Source organism: Callorhinus ursinus, unplaced genomic scaffold (assembly GCF_003265705.2).
Source record: "Callorhinus ursinus isolate GAN/ISIS: 27379988/994484 unplaced genomic scaffold, GSC_fseal_2.0 scaffold8, whole genome shotgun sequence".
Taxonomy (NCBI): domain Eukaryota; kingdom Metazoa; phylum Chordata; class Mammalia; order Carnivora; family Otariidae; genus Callorhinus; species Callorhinus ursinus.
Genome location: NW_027397070.1, coordinates 32,540,924 through 32,556,888, shown reverse-complemented (window position 1 = coordinate 32,556,888; position 15,965 = coordinate 32,540,924). Strand labels below are relative to the sequence as shown.

At 35.9% G+C, this 15,965-nt stretch overlaps 1 protein-coding gene across 12 annotated transcripts in view; it reads right to left on the bottom strand.

The window, feature by feature from the left end:
- Positions 1-15,965, bottom strand: part of KIAA0586 (KIAA0586 ortholog) — a 129,361-nt gene that overhangs the window by 89,366 nt on the left and 24,030 nt on the right. For 10 of the 12 annotated variants that reach the window (XM_025869952.2, XM_025869953.2, XM_073895278.1 and 7 more), the window contains 5 exons: positions 10,093-10,225; positions 9,160-9,377; positions 8,663-8,735; positions 6,639-6,866; positions 5,512-5,686 (listed from right to left, as the gene is read on the bottom strand). In XM_025869952.2, the coding sequence (XP_025725737.1) occupies positions 5,512-5,686; positions 6,639-6,866; positions 8,663-8,735; positions 9,160-9,377; positions 10,093-10,225 (827 nt within the window). The remainder of the gene's footprint in view (positions 1-5,511; positions 5,687-6,638; positions 6,867-8,662; positions 8,736-9,159; positions 9,378-10,092; positions 10,226-15,965) is intronic. The other 2 variants (XM_025869942.2, XM_025869946.2) reach the window with 1 other exon arrangement.

Here is a 15,965-nt window from a genome sequence, read left to right as displayed (position 1 = left end):
TCATGGGCCATGTGGTCTCAGCTACAACATCTCAATTCCGCCACTAAAACGAAAGCAGTCATGCTACAGTCACAACTAAATGAGTGCAGCTAGGTTCCAATATTACTTATAAGAACAGGCAGCTGACTTGTAGGCCATGGTTTCTGAGCCCCTGAATAGATGTAACAACTTGCACAACTACTATGATAAGATAGATTCAATGATTTAATGATAAGGGAAAAAATGTTGAATAAAAGATTCAGAAGAATACTCAGACTGTACTATTTATTTAACTCATTACATTTTTTCCCTATGGGTAAAAAAGGTAATGATCATATTTGGAATTGGATTTTTTTTTCATTCTCTCATTACACCTTCACTCATGACATAATTCTGAATAACCAGCCTTTATCCTTTGAAATTTTACTCATGACATAATTCTGAATAACCAGCCTTTATCCTTTGAAATTATGTACACATAGTCAAATTCTACACCTATTAAAACCTTACAGGAGTTAATATCATTGTATTTTTTCTATTCCTATTAATTAAATCCATACACACATTAAATCCTGAATTCTTTTTTTTAAGTTTATTTTTTTTAGTAATCTCTACACTTAAGGTGGGGCTCAAACTCACGACCCTGAGATCAAGAGTCGCATACTCTTCCAAATGAGCCAGGCAGGTGCCCCTGAATCCTGAATTCTTAAAAACTTAGAAATTTGTCTGATTTCTATGGAAACTGAGGAAAGTAAAGAAAAGTATAAAGGAGAAGAAACTATTTTCTAAATAAATTCCTGACATTACTACATTTTTACTTTTAATATGGGAGTAATTTTATGAATCTAGACTTTTAAATATAGCTTCATGATCCCAGGAAGAAACATTTTAGTACCACGTCTATATTTTCTCATTCTGTTGTCTTGCATTCATTCATTCCCTTAAATGAGTTTTTTTTTTCTTGAACGTTCATTTAAAATATATGTTTTCAGCATTTCACAGGCATTGCTCCAGACACAGGAAATAAAGTACTGAATAAACCAACTGTACTCATAGAGTTTACAGTCTAGTAAGGAAAACAATCAATAAACAAAAATATAACATCAGACCTTTTTCCAAAAAAGGCATACAGTTGGCCAATAGACACATGAAAAGATGCTAATATCACTCATTATCAGGGAAATGCATGTCAAAGCTACAGTGAGATTATTACCTTACACCTGTTAGAATGGCTAAAATAAAAAACACAAGACATGTATCATATGATCTCACTGATATGAGGAATTCTTAATCTCAGGAAACAAACAGGGTTGCTGGAGTGGTGGGGGGGTGGGAGGGATGTGGTGGCTGGGTGATAGACATTGGGGAGGGTACATGCTATGGTGAACACTATGAATTGTATAAGACTGATGAATCACAGACCTGTACCTCTGAAACAAATAATACATTATATGTTAAAAAAAAAAAAGAAGATAGTAGGAAGGGAAAAATGAAGAGAGGAAATCAGATGGGGAGATGAACCATGAGAGACTACGGGCTCTGAGAAACAAACTGAGGGTTCTAGAGGGGAGGGGGGGAGGGGGATGGGCTAGCCTGGTGATGGGTATTAAAGAGGGCACGTTCTGCATGGAGCACTGGGTGTTATACACAAACAATGAACATGGAACAATACATCAAAAACTAATGATGTAATGTATGATGATTAACATAAAATAAAATAAAATAAAAACACAAGAAATAAGTGAATATGGAGAAAAAGGAACCCTCATGCACTGTTAGTGGGAATGTAAATTGGTATAGCCACTGTGGAAAACAGTATGAACTTTCCTCAAAAAATTAAAAATAGAAATACCATATGATCCAATAATTCCACTATTGCATATTTACCAAAGAAAACGAAAACACTAATTTGAAAAGATATATGCACCCTTATGATTATTGTAGCATTATTTACAATAGCCAAGATATGGAACAACTTAAATGTCCATCGATAGACGAGTGGATAAAGATACGGTGTATATATACAGTGGAATATTTTGCAGTCATAAAAAAGGAGACTGTGCTATTTGAGAAAACACGGATGGACCTAGAGGGTATTGTTCTAAGTGAAATTACTCAGACTGAGAAAAACAAATATCATATGATTCCACTTACTGGAATCTAAAAACAAACAAACAAAAAGCAGAATCAAGTCAGTCCGAGAAAGACAACCATATGATTTCATATGTGGAATTTTTTCCACATGGAATTTAAGAATCAAAACAGGGAAGGGAAGGAAAAATAAAATAGATGAAAACAGAGAGGGAGACAAATCATAAGAGACTCTTAACTCTAGGAAACACAACTAGAGGTTGCTGGATGGGAGGAGGGTGGGGGGTTGGGGAAACTGGGTGATGGGCATTAAGGAGAGCATTTGATGTAATGAGCACTGGGTATTATATAAGACTGATGAATCACTGACCTCTACCTCTGAAACTAATAATACAGTATATGTTAACTAAACTGATTTAAAAAGAAAAAAAAAAAAAAAGTAAACACAGAAGAAAATACCAGAAATTTACCAAATTTCGTAGTGAGATTACAGAGGATATATTTTCTTATAAAGCTTTTTTCTGTATTTTCTATATTTTTAAAATTTAAAATAAATAAAATATAAAATTATTAATCTCCAGTTACAAGAGAAAATGTCTATAGCAAGGATAGAAAATTATTCTATTGAGGCCTCAATCCCACAGAAAAATTTTTAGTTTTGCTTTGAATGCTCAATAAACACAAGTTTTCTTTGTTAAAAAAAAAAACAAAACAGAATCAGACCTATACATACAAAGAATAAACCAATAGTTGCCAGAGGGGAGGTGGGTAGGGCGTTGGACAAAATGGGTGAAGGGGAGTGGGAGATCCAGTCTTCTAGTAATGGAATGAATAACTTATGGGAATAAAAGGCAGAGCACAAGGAATACAGTCAATGTAATAACAATATAACAGGACAGATGGTAGCTACACTTGTGGTATACTAAGTATAATGTATAACCTTGTCAAATCACTAAGTTGTACACCTGAAACTAATGTAACATTGTGTGTCAACTATACTCAAATTAAAAAAAAAGCATATAAAAAATAAAAGTTAAAAAACATATATATAACATCAGATTGTGAAAAGAGCTATTAAGAAAAATAAGGCAGGAACATTTATTGTAATACCATATAAAGGAAACATACTGTTGAAATTTTTTAAAAGGTGTGCCCAGTTCTAACTTAAATGAATTACTGTTTTCCTCTTGATCTTGGAAGAGGTGACCAAAAAAAAAAAAAACCCCAAAAAAACACACACAAATTTATAATGTGGTCATATCTATATACATATATAGATATACTCCCACATCATAAATTAAAATTATTAGGATTTTTTACCTCTAAATTATTCTACTAGGTTTGAATTACAAAGTTAAGTTGCCAGATTAATTACATAGTTGCTTTAGGGTTTAAAGTCTTCATCACTTGGCAACTACTTGCTGATCTTTGATTTAGTTAGTAATTTTAATTTACAAAAATGCCATATGGAAAAAATTCAGCTGGGAATTGTTGTGATGATGTGTTGTACATGTTAATTTTTTACCTTTAACTCTTCTCGTGATCATCTAGGGTAACAAGAATTTTGGAAGCAGGAGGAAAAAACTCATCTTTTTTGTATTTTAATGCCATGCCTTTTAGGAGGAGTACAAACTGATACATCCTAAAATAAGAACTTAATAAAGGAGGGAAATTCCTACTGTCTGCTATAAGAATAGTATATTGTTTAGATTTAAAGCAAGTTATCATTTTCTCCTTTAAGTACAGAGTATCATTATAACGTGTACTCAATAAATATCCTGAGTAAAGAATAAAATTAAAAACTATTAAAAAAAAAGAAAAATAAGGCAGGGCAAGAGGATAAGAGAGATGTAGAAGATCATTTTTTGGATAGGATGGTCAGGGTAGACCTCTATGAGGAGCTAACATCTAAGAACAGCGATCCAAAGTGCTGAGAGAGGAAGCCATGCAAAGGTCTGAGGGAAAAGCTCTCCAGGAAGAGAAAATAACAGGCACTAAGACCCCAAAATAAGCACGTTTCCACAGGTTCTTAGTCCCTTCCACCATTGAACAAGTTACTTAAAATTATTTTTGGATTTTTAAGTATTTTAAGACCTCAAGTTATTTTTTACAAAGGCTTTCAAAAGTCCAAATATAAGTTAATAGCAAAGCACCAATAAACAAATGGAAACAGGAAATATTACCTATAAGCTAAATACTTAATAACACCAGTACAATTTCTAGATAAAATGACACCCTACATGATCACCTAACTTTTATAAAGGAAAGGAACAGAAAACTAAAGCAATGCCACAGCTCCACTTCCAGAAAGGATAAGAAACAAAAATGAGTTGGTGTCCACTAGTTATCACATACTGTTGAAGCTTACTAGCTGCTAGAGTACAAGCTGAGAAATTTCAAAATGTAACCAGTCAACAGATTCCATATTTAATGAAGAGTTACATTTATATATATTAGAGAGGAGTGCCTGGATGGCTCAGTTAGTTAAGTGTCTGACTTGATTTCAGCTCAGATCATGATCTCTGGTCGTGGGATCAACCCCCACAGCAGGCTCCACACTCAGTGGGGAGTCTGCTTGAGGATTCTCTATCTTTCCCCCTCCGCCCCTCCCCACCACTTAGGCATGCACACGCACGTGTGCTCTATCTAGAATAAATGAATCTTTAATAAATAAATATTATACTAGTGAAATGGTAGATGTGAGTCAAAACTTACAGTAATAAATGAAGTTATTTTTAGTGGTGTACAAAAGAACCAAAAAATTTTTTTCACCTTTACTACATAAGTCCTTTTGTGATAATATACAGCATATGGCTGATCTTGTTTCATAAAGAATATGATACAGCAATGTCTTCAAGGAAATGTCCACTTTCCCTAGATTATAATTTAAATTGTTCAAGATATCATCTCAAAAATGCAAATTTTATCATGCTTTATATGAAGATACCACCTAATCCTATCTTTCCCCCCACTTATTCCTATCTTGTGCCTTGAATCTGGTCTATATTTTTTCCCCACTTATTCCCATTCTATGCCTTGAAGTAGTCTATTTCTTCCTACTCTTAGAAGGAATGCCTAAGGAGGGGGAGACGAACCATGAGAGACGATGGACTCTGAGACACAAACTGAGGGTCTAGAGGGGAGGGGGGTGGGGGATGGGTTAGCCTGGTGATGGGTATTAAAGAGGGCCCGTTCTGCGTGGAGCACTGGGTGTTATGCACAAACAATGAATCATGGAACACTGCATCAAAAACTAATGATGTAATGTATGGTGATTAACATCACAATAAAAAAATTTAAAGAAAAAAAAAGAAGGAATGCCTAAGCATTATATAATTTGAACCATATTTATGAGTCATAAAAAAAGAAAAAGTTAAACTTTACATATTAAACTGACAGCATAAAAAATGAGGTTTACCACAGAAAAATGAAGTTCCTTACCTTTAACTCGTTCTATTAGTTTTGGTCTCTGTGGTTTGGACTTAGGAGATGGAGAATTAAATCTGAGATACGGTCCTTTTTTAAGAGTGCTGCGATGGCCCTGATAAATTGGTTTTCCATAAATTTGTAACATAAAATCCTCGTCTTGTACCACTGTGGTTGCTTTCAAAAATCCCTAAGTACACAAAGTTATTCAACTCACCAAAGAAATAGTCATCAAACACACCTCAATTTTCTAAAGCCTTCTTTGGCCAGCTTAAGTACTATAATAAGAATTATCAGGTCAGAAAAGTCCTCTATTTTAAGTGGCTCTTAAATTGTAAATTTAATTTTCAAACTATAGCTTTAATGATTTATGGTTTTCAAAAACATGAAAGGTAAATATAAAAATCATCCACTCAAAAAACAAAGGTTCTTATACTACTAAGCATATTTTCAGCACCAAGAAGTAAGGTTTAGACATATTTGATATACTTATTATATGCAATTACAATAATATAATATAAATCAAGTCTTTAAATGATTTTCTACATTCCTGATCCTGCCTTCAATCATAATCTAAATGCTACAACAAGGTAGCATTTATTGAGGATCTACTAAGTGCTCAGCACTGAATTAGATGCTTTACTAATGTGTCCAACAATCCATGTTTGGTATTAAGAAAGTTACAGCCTAATTAAAGCAGCCAAAAACATACCCTCCACAGCATCTAGTACCAAACCTCACAATCCGTAGGCACTAGACATATTTGTTAAACTGAAAAATAAACAAAAAATATGTATATTCACATATATATATATAAAGATGAAATACAATTTTGAGTAGCACAAGCTATAGAGAATCTCATTTTTGGACTAGATGATCTCTAGATACATCTGCTATAACTAAAATATTATGATTCTAAGTGTGAGATCCAGAAGGAAGAAACTATATATTTTGTGCACTGCTTCCCACATAATGAATTCCCAAAACATTAAATATCAATAGTTTAAAGACAGTTTACATTTATGTAGTCCTTCATGTTTTTAAAACATTTTCATATTCACTTCATTATTTAAAGCTTAAAGGAAATGAAATAATTAATTATAATGCAACCTTCATGTCACAAAACCAGAGTAGGATCTTACCTCTTTTCTCTCTTTCTGTAGGTTTGAAGCAGGCATGCTCCTCATGGGTGGATTTCTAAAACCCTCTTCTTTTTGTTTTTGAGAATGTTTTCTTTGAATTACAGAATCGTTTACTGTTTTGTCTTGCACGTTAGTTTTAATATCTTTACTCATATTCTGAGTTTTCTTGGTCCTTTGATTCTTCTGATCAAATCTCTTTTGTTTGTAGTCTTTTCTTGACAGTTCATCCTTAACATAACCAAAATTTAAATTACTTAAAACATATCCAAGTAGCACTTTCACAACTAAAGTATTAGAATTTATTTTCTGTTATTGTAGAAATATACTTTAGCAGTTTTAAATGCTTTGTAAATAAATTATATCAGCTTACATATGAATAAAAACTCTGGAAGAATAAACAAAAACTAAAAAGATTAGTGCCTTATGGAGCAGGGGGAATGAGAAATAGTAGATGAGGTACAAGAGTAGGAGGGAAATTTTTCATTATAAATCTTACATTTTTTGATGTTTGAACCATAGGACTAGAGTAAATGTTCAAAAAGTTAAATTAAAAAAAATAAATTTCAAAAAGTAAACAACTTTGCAATAAAACTGCAATAAATATTTATAAATTAAAATAGCTTGAAGATTTAAACATACTTTGTAATGAATTCACAGTAATAGAAGACATACATTGCCAGTTGTCTGCAGAGCCAAAATTAATCTCCACTCTTCCATTTAATTTTTTTTTTTTTGGTGCATCACATTGTAGATAATAACATTTCTTCATAACATTAGAGATATATATTCTTAAACAATAAAGTTTAAAAATACATTTTAGCATTTATTGCTGTGGAAACTGAACCGACACATCGTCTGGCTACCATTGTGAAGAAGCATATACACACATCTCACAGTCAGAAAGAAACACTTTGCACCCAAAGATGAAAATAACAGGGTTAATTTGTCTAGTTCTGCTCCCTCCAATGTATACATTTTAAGAATTTCTTTAAACTACTGACCCTCTAATAAAAACTCTCCTAGATTTTTGTAATGCTAATTTCTGAAGATCCACCATGAGCTTTGGGATGTGATAAAGTGGCACTTTTTCATGAAGCATTCCATATTTTTGAGAGACTGTGGACTCTGAGAAACAAATTGAGGGTTCTAGAGGGGGGGGGGGTGGGGGGATGGGTTAGCCTGGTGATAGGTATTAAGGAGGGCATGTATTGCATGGAGCACAGGGTGTGATATGAAAACAATGAATCGTGGAACACTACATCAAAAACTAATGATGTACTGTATGGTGACTAACATAAAATAATAAAATTAAATTAAAAAATAAATTAAAAAATAAAAATAACAAATGTAAAAATAAATAAATAAATAAGTAAATAAATAAATAAAGTGGTACTTTTTCCATCTGGAACTGACTTCTGTAAACATAGTAATCTTAGAAATCATGTGGGGTATTTTCCCTTTAAATAATTTTGGTGTTTTTACTAAGGCAAGCCAGTGCTTCTAAATCTGCTGTCTTGAAATGTTTTTTAAGTATACTTTTTTTTTCTCTAAATGCTTTTGCTAAATTTTCTTTCAAATTACTCATATTTTAGTTATTGTCCAACAATTTGCCACTTAAGAGCCATAATTTATGAGAAGAAGCACTTGCTAAGTAAAATGAAACTCATTACTAAGTAAAGAATAACAGAATGAAATGAAAAATAAGTAGATTTATAATAAGGACTGTTTTGAGAGTAAGTATGATACTTAGAAATTATCTCTTGAGGGGCACCTGGGTGGCTCAGTTGGTTGGGCGACTGCCTTTGGCTCAGGTCATGATCCTGGAGTCCCGGGATCGAGTCCCACATCGGGCTCCCTGCTCAGCGGGGAGTCTGCTTCTCCCTCTGACCCTCCCCCTTCTCATGCTCTCTCTCTATCTCATTCTCTCTCTCAAATAAATAAATAAAATCTTTAAAAAATAAAAGAAATTAAAAAAGAAATTATCTCTTGAGAATTCTCTTAATTCTGTTTTTTCTAATACCTACCTGAATTTCTGCAGAAATAGTTTTAATCCACTCATCCACCGTCTTTCTGATCCGGATCTTCTCTGACATCTCTCTACAAAAGGGAAAAAAAGAATTGTCTTAAATTAGCATTTAATGTTCTGAGAATAGGACCTAGATCGGGACTCTTATCCAGTTTTAAATCTACTGTATAGCCCAATAGCCTTCATCTGAAAAGGAAAAACCAATGTTATTAGTTTTCATCAAATGTTTGAAGGATATTTGAATAGATCCCAGAAGATATATACCAAAGAGAGAAAAAAAATTTTAAGTAAAATTTTACATCTGTAAAAAGTAATAGCAACATGTACATATCAAAATTCTAACTTTATAGTGAGTCCACATTGTCAAAGGAAATAAAGGACCTTTTCAAAACACTGAAACACATTGAGCAAAATGAAGCACAGAAAAACAATTAAGAAAGCCTATACAACTGGCAGTTTCATAAACAGCCTGAGGATGCCAACATCCTGTCTTACCTATTAGTAGACAGAGCATTGATAAACGAATACATGGCAGCGCCATCTTTTGCACGAATAATAGCTTCCAGGTTTTCTTCAAGGACTTTTTTATTGTTTTGTACTCCTCTCAAAATCTTCTCAGCATCTTTCAAGATGGATCTTTTATTGGCTGTTTGAAGCTTAATGGAATTCTGTGGAAGATCAGCAAGCCTTGACATAATCAGAGATTCTTTTGGCTTAAAAGAAAAAAAGGCAAAAATGTTACCATATAAAGTTCATATTAATTATTTTAATGCAAACAAGAGCTATAACTATAGTTGGGGCCATACACTATGCCAATATATTCTAAGGACTCAATTTGTCAAATTGAAGAGCTATAAAACAGTACTGGGCTGATGGTAACTACACTTATTATGATTAGCATTTCATAATGTATATTTGTTGAACTTCTATGTTGTACACCTGAAACTTTTATTGTATGTCAACTATACTTCAATTAAAAATAAAAAAATAAAGTTAGCAATTAACGTTTCTTTCCATTTAGAAGTACTAATGTGAATGTTAAGTGAAATAGGGCTGGGAAGTCCACGGAAGTGCTGGGCAGTCCAGTGGCCAATAAAAGTTATTATATGGGAAAGAAAGCAAAAACAATATAAGAGCAAGTTGGCTCCAGGTAGGCATGGCAGACACTTTGGACTGGCTAAACAGGGTCATTTACAGTTCTCTTTCCCCTTTTTCTCCTCTCCAATAGAAGCTGGAAAGCTAGCAATGGCCAAGGAGCCATGAGTAGAGATCACTTAGTAAGGACTTCTGGAAAAGTTTTGTAAAGAAAATAGACTAAGTTGATGTGTCTTTTTCAGTACTTTCTCTTCATCTTTCTGTTTGCTTTCTGTCCTGATAACTTCTATATTACTAATCATCATCAATTTTAATATCCTGTTTCCACTTTACCTGCAGTATGCCATTTGTTTCTTTCCTCTTTTGGCCAGGATCATGAAGAAAATCATCAGACCTCTGTACAGTCAATTTAGCTGCTCCTAGTTCTTCACCAGAAGGAAATCTTTGAGAGGATAAAGTGTCAATGCTATGAAAGATTTAAAAATAAAGTTTCCTAAATTGTCATAAATTATGAACATTTGAATACATAAATCGGTGATACCTTCTTAGTTATACAGTACTAAATGGTGTATTATTAAATTGTACAATGAAATTAATCAGTTAAGTGATTAAACATATCAAACACAGAAAATCACAAGATACAAAATTACTCTGACCAGACTGGTTTAGCCATGGTAGAAAAAGAGCAGATAAAGGTTTTGCTTTGAAAAAGAGAATGTCCAGAAGCTCTTCTAGAAGGGTGGAATAAGACCTCTAAAAATCCACTCCTCCATAAGAGCAAAGAGAACACTAGCAAAAATGGTCAAAATCAGCTTTTTCAGAACTCTGGAAGTGAAAGGCTACCAACAACTCAAGGAATATTTAATCAAGAAAATGACTGACTTTCAGTAAGAACAGCAAGCTTTATGCATTTTTAATATGTCTCACTCCAAGAACCCTTTCCCCAACTCTCTGGCAGCCTTGAAAATTAACAGCTTCACAACCCTTGTAGCTATGAAAACCGACAGCCTAACAACCACTCGAAAGGGCAGAACAGGTTTGGAGCTTCTCAGAAAGTCCCATTCACAGGGTTGCTCTTTATATGACCTGGCTCAGAGCTAGCTCAGTGAGAAACCCTAACCACAGGTCAATTTTTGAAAATAGTGGCAAGTGTTTAACATCTCAGCTGCCTGAGGTGGCTACAGCAGTTGAGGCAAACAAGAGGGATGCCAATAAACAAAAACTCAGGGAAATGAGAAGTCCACGGTGGAGCTTTGAAAATCCCTAACACATTACTGCGGATCTAGAATGCCATGTGCATGTACAGGGCTCTGTGAATGCCCAAGCAAGATCTGAGAAAAGCCAATGTCTGGCTGACATTGAGGCTTTGTGCAAGTTAAGGTTAAGACAGACTTATAAAGTGCCAGAGCACTGAAGGTGTGCCCCAACACCACACACGTGCATTCATGCACGTGTATGTGCACACACATGCACACACACACACACACAGCCCCTTGACACTCAGAGAGAGACTTACAGGTTCAAGGTAGTTAAGGAAGTCTCTTTCTAATCATTAGCAGACTTAGCTCACCAAACAGAGACCCACCACACATGACAAAGAACACACACCTTACAGAACTCCCCTAGGAAAGTCACTACACAAACAGCAAAAACACACCCTGGGGGATGGAAGAATCTGATTTCCAGAGTTACCACACTGTATTATTTGAAATGTCCAATTTTCAATAAAAAGTTATGAGACACACAAAGAAACAAAAAAGTACAGCTAATACACAGGAAAAAGCATAGTCAATACAAACTGTTTTTGAGGAATTCCAAATATTGGACTTATTAGGCAAGGACTATAAATTAGCTATTACTAAAGGCAACTATGCTCAAAGAATTAAAAGAAAGCATAAAAATGAGGTCTCACCAAGTAAAGAATGTCAATAAAGAGATAGAAACTATTTAAAACAAAGAAAATTTAAACAGAATTTCTGGAGTTGAAGAATACAATAACTGAAATGTAAACTTCAATAGAGGGGCTACACAGCATACTTGAGTTGGCAGAAAAAAGAATCCATGAGCTTAAAGATAAATTATTGAGATTATCCCATCTGAGAAAGAGAAAAAAAAAAGAATGAAGAAAAGTTAAGAGCCTCACAGATCTGTGAGATACCATTAAGAATACCAATAAACAACATAGTCCTAGGAGAAGAGAAAGGTTATTGTTCTATTTAACTATATAAAGAAATAGTGGCCAAAAAAGTCCAAAGTTTAATAAATATTAATCCACTCATCCAAGAAGCTCAAAAACCTTCCAGAGGATAAACTCAGAGAGAGCCACACCTAGATACATCATAGTCAAACTGTCAAATGCCTACGATAAAGGGAGAATTTTGAAAGCAGAAAGAGAAAAGTAACTCATCATATACAGGGATTCTTCAGTAAGATTAACAGCTGACTTCTTATAAAAAAAAAAAAAACACTGAATCTAGAGGGCAGTGCTGACATATTCGAAGTGCCGAAAGAAAAAGGATGACAAGCAGGGGGGTTCACTCACTCAAGAGTCTGCCTCAGCTCAGGTCCTGATCATGGGGTCCCGGGATGGAGCCCTGCATCAGACTCCCTGCTGCATCAGACTCCCTGCTAAGCAGGGAGTCTGTTTCTTCCTCTCCCTCTGCCCCTCCCCCTGCTTGTATTCTCTCTCTCACTCACTCTCTCTCTCGAATAAATAAATAAAATCTTAAAAAAAAAAAAGAATGACAAGCAAAAAAAATTTTTTTAAAGATTATTTATTTGAGAGAGAGAGAGAGAGAGGCAGAGGAAGAGGAACCAGCAGACTCCATACTGAATGCAGAGCCTGACACAAGGCTCAATCTCACAACCCAGAGATCATGACCTGAGCAGAAACCAAGAGTTGGATGCTCAACCAACTGAGCCACCCAACGCCCCTCAAAAATTCTATACCCAGAAAAACTACCCTTTAAAAGTAGAAATAGACACATAGATCAATAGAATAGAGAGTCTAGAAATAAGCCTACACTTATATAGTCAAGTAATCTATGATAAAAGAGGTAAGAGGGGCGCCTGGGTGGCTCAGTCGGTTAAGGATCTCCCTTCAGCTCAGGTCGTGATTTCAGGGTCCTCAGATCAAGCCCTACATCTGGCTCACTGCTCAGCGGCGAGCCTGCTTCTCCCTCTGCCCCTCCCCCTGCTCATGCTTTCCCTCCCTCTCTCTCTCTCTCTCTCTCTCTCTCAACTAAACAAATAAAATTTTTTTAAAAACCCATAAGGATATACAATGGGGAAAAGACAGTCTTCAATAAATAGCGCTAGGAAAACTGGACAGGTACATGTAAAAAAAAGAAACTGTACCACTTCTTACACTATACACAAAAATAAACTCAAAATGGATTAAAGACCTAACTATAAGACCTAAAACCATAAAGCCCCTAAAAGAAAACAGAGGCAGTAATCTGTCTGATACTGGCCTTAGCAACATTTTTCTAGATATGTCTCCTGAAGCGAGGGAAACAACAGCAAAAATAAACTACTGGGACTATACTAAAATAATTTGCACAGTGAAGGAAACCATCAACAAGATGAAAAGGCAACCTACTGAATGGGAGAAGATATCTGCAAATGATATATAAATGGTTAATATCCAAGCTATAAGAATTTATACAACTGTCAAAAGAAAAAAGAATTTATACAACTCAACACTAAAAAAATTGTGCAGAGGACCTGAAGAGACATTTTAGACATACAGAGGGCCAACAGACAAGTGAAAAGATGATCACATCAGGGAAATGCAAACCAAAACCACACTGAGATTATCACCTATCATTTGACACCAGTCAAAATGGCTTGTATCAAAAAGACAAGAAACAACAAATGTTGGTGAGGATGTAGAGAAAAAGTACACTCGTACACTGTTGGTGGGAATGTAAATTGGTGCAGTCACTGTGGAAAACAGTATGAAGGTTCTTCAAAAAATTAAAAGTAGAAATACCATACAATCCAGTAATTCCACTACTGGACATTTACTCAAAGGGGAAAAAACTCTAATTCAAAAAGATACATTCACCCCATGTTTATTGCAGCATTATTTACAATAGCCGAGATGTGGAAGCAACCTAAGGGTCCATCAATAGATGAATGGATAAAGAAGATGTGGTATATATGTGTATATATATGTATATATATAAATCTATATATATAGATGTATATACACACAACAGAATATTGCTCAGCCAGAAAAAAGAATTAAATCTTGCCATGTGCAACATGGATGGACCTAAAGGGTATAATGCTATGTGAAATGAGTCAGACGGAGAAAGACAAATACATATGATTTCACTTATATGTGAAATCTAAAAAACAAAACAAATGAGCAAATAAAGCAGAAACAGACCCATCAATACAGGGAACAAACTGGTGGTTGCCAGAGGGGAGGGAGACAGGGGGATGGGCAAAAAGAGGTGAATGGGAGACAAAGGTACAGGTTTCCACTTATGGAATGAATAAACCGTGGGGCTGAAAGGTACAGCTCAGGGAATGGAGTCAGCAGTCCTGTAGCAGCACTGTATGGTGACTGACTATAGTTACACTTGTGGTTAGGAGAGCATTACATATAGAGCCGTTGAATCACTGTTGCATACCTAGAACTCATGTTACATTGTGTTTCAACTATACTTAAAAAAAAAAAAAAGTAAAGGATGAATTAAGACAGTCCTAGGTAAACAATAGAATTCATCACTAGCAGACCTACCCTGAAGGAAATACCAAAGGGAATCCCTCAGGGGTTGATGGAGGGAGGTGCATGGGGGACGAGCTAAATGGGTGATGAGGATTAAGGAGGGCACTTGTTATGATGAGCACTGGGTGTTACATGTAAGGGGTGAATCACTGAATTCTACTCCTGAAACCAGTATTACACTGTATGTTAACAACTAGAATTTAAAAAAAAATTTGGGAAAAAAAGGGGGGTCCCTCAAGGTCAAATAAAAGGATACTAGAAATTAACTTGCATACATACGAAAAAATAAAGAATACTGATAAAGCTTAGCTATATAGGTAAATATAAAAACAGTATAAAATATATTTGTTTATAACTCTTTTCTTAAATCCTATCTGATTTAAAAGACAACTGCATATAGCATTAGTTACCAAGCCATATAGATGGGCTTATAATGTATAACAATGTAATATGTATTACAATAAGAGCGGGAAGGAAGGGGAAGGGAAGAAGCTATATTGGAACAAAGTTTGTGAATCCTATTGAAATTAAATTGATATTAATCCAAACGGGATTGTTTTAAATTAAGATATTATAATCCCTAGGGCAAGCACTCTGAAAACAAATCAGAAAGTACAGTAAAAGAAACAAGAAAATTAATGTCTACTTAATACAAAAGAAGACAGGGCGCCTGGGTGGCTCAGTTGGTTGAGCGACTGCCTTCGGCTCAAGTCATGATCCTGGAGTCCCGGGATCGAGTCCCGCATCAGGCTCCCTGCTCAGCGGGGAGTCTGCTTCTCCCTCTGACCCTCTTCCCTCTCATGCTCTCTATCTCTCATTCTCTCTCTCTCAAATAAATAAATAAAATCTTTAGGGGGCGGAGCAAGATGGCAGAGGAGTAGGAGACCTAGATTTCGTCTGGTCTCAGGAATTCAGCTGAATAGGGATCAAACCATTCTGAGCACCTACGAACTCAACAGGAGATCGAACAGGAGAGTAGCAACAACTCTGAACCGAGAAGCAACCACTTACTGGAAGGTAGGGCGTGCGGAGAAGTGAATCCGAGGCAATATTCGGGAGGATAGATGGCGGGGGAGGGGCCTCCGCCGGCCGCTTCTGGCAAGTGATAGAGCCGCGGAGCACAAAATCGGACCTTTTAGAAGTTGGCTTGGCGGAGGGACGTCGCTGCAGTGGCTAAGCGGGGGGTGGAATCCTCCCGGGACAGTGTGGTCTCAGGACCCTTGGGGTCACAGAGAGACCGGGGGTGCCTGAGTGCGCCAGAGCTCCCAGGTATCAGAGCGGGGAAGCCGGCTGCAGAGACGGAGCAGAGTGGCGGGCTCTCAGCTCGCGGTTGCCATAAACCGTGATCTGCGGCCCAGTCGGGGCACGGATCCTCCAGCAGGGACCCAACAAGCAGCAGATCCGGGGAGACTCCCCTTCCTTCCCGGGGAGGAGCGGTGCGGGAACGCACTGCAGGGATCTGCTG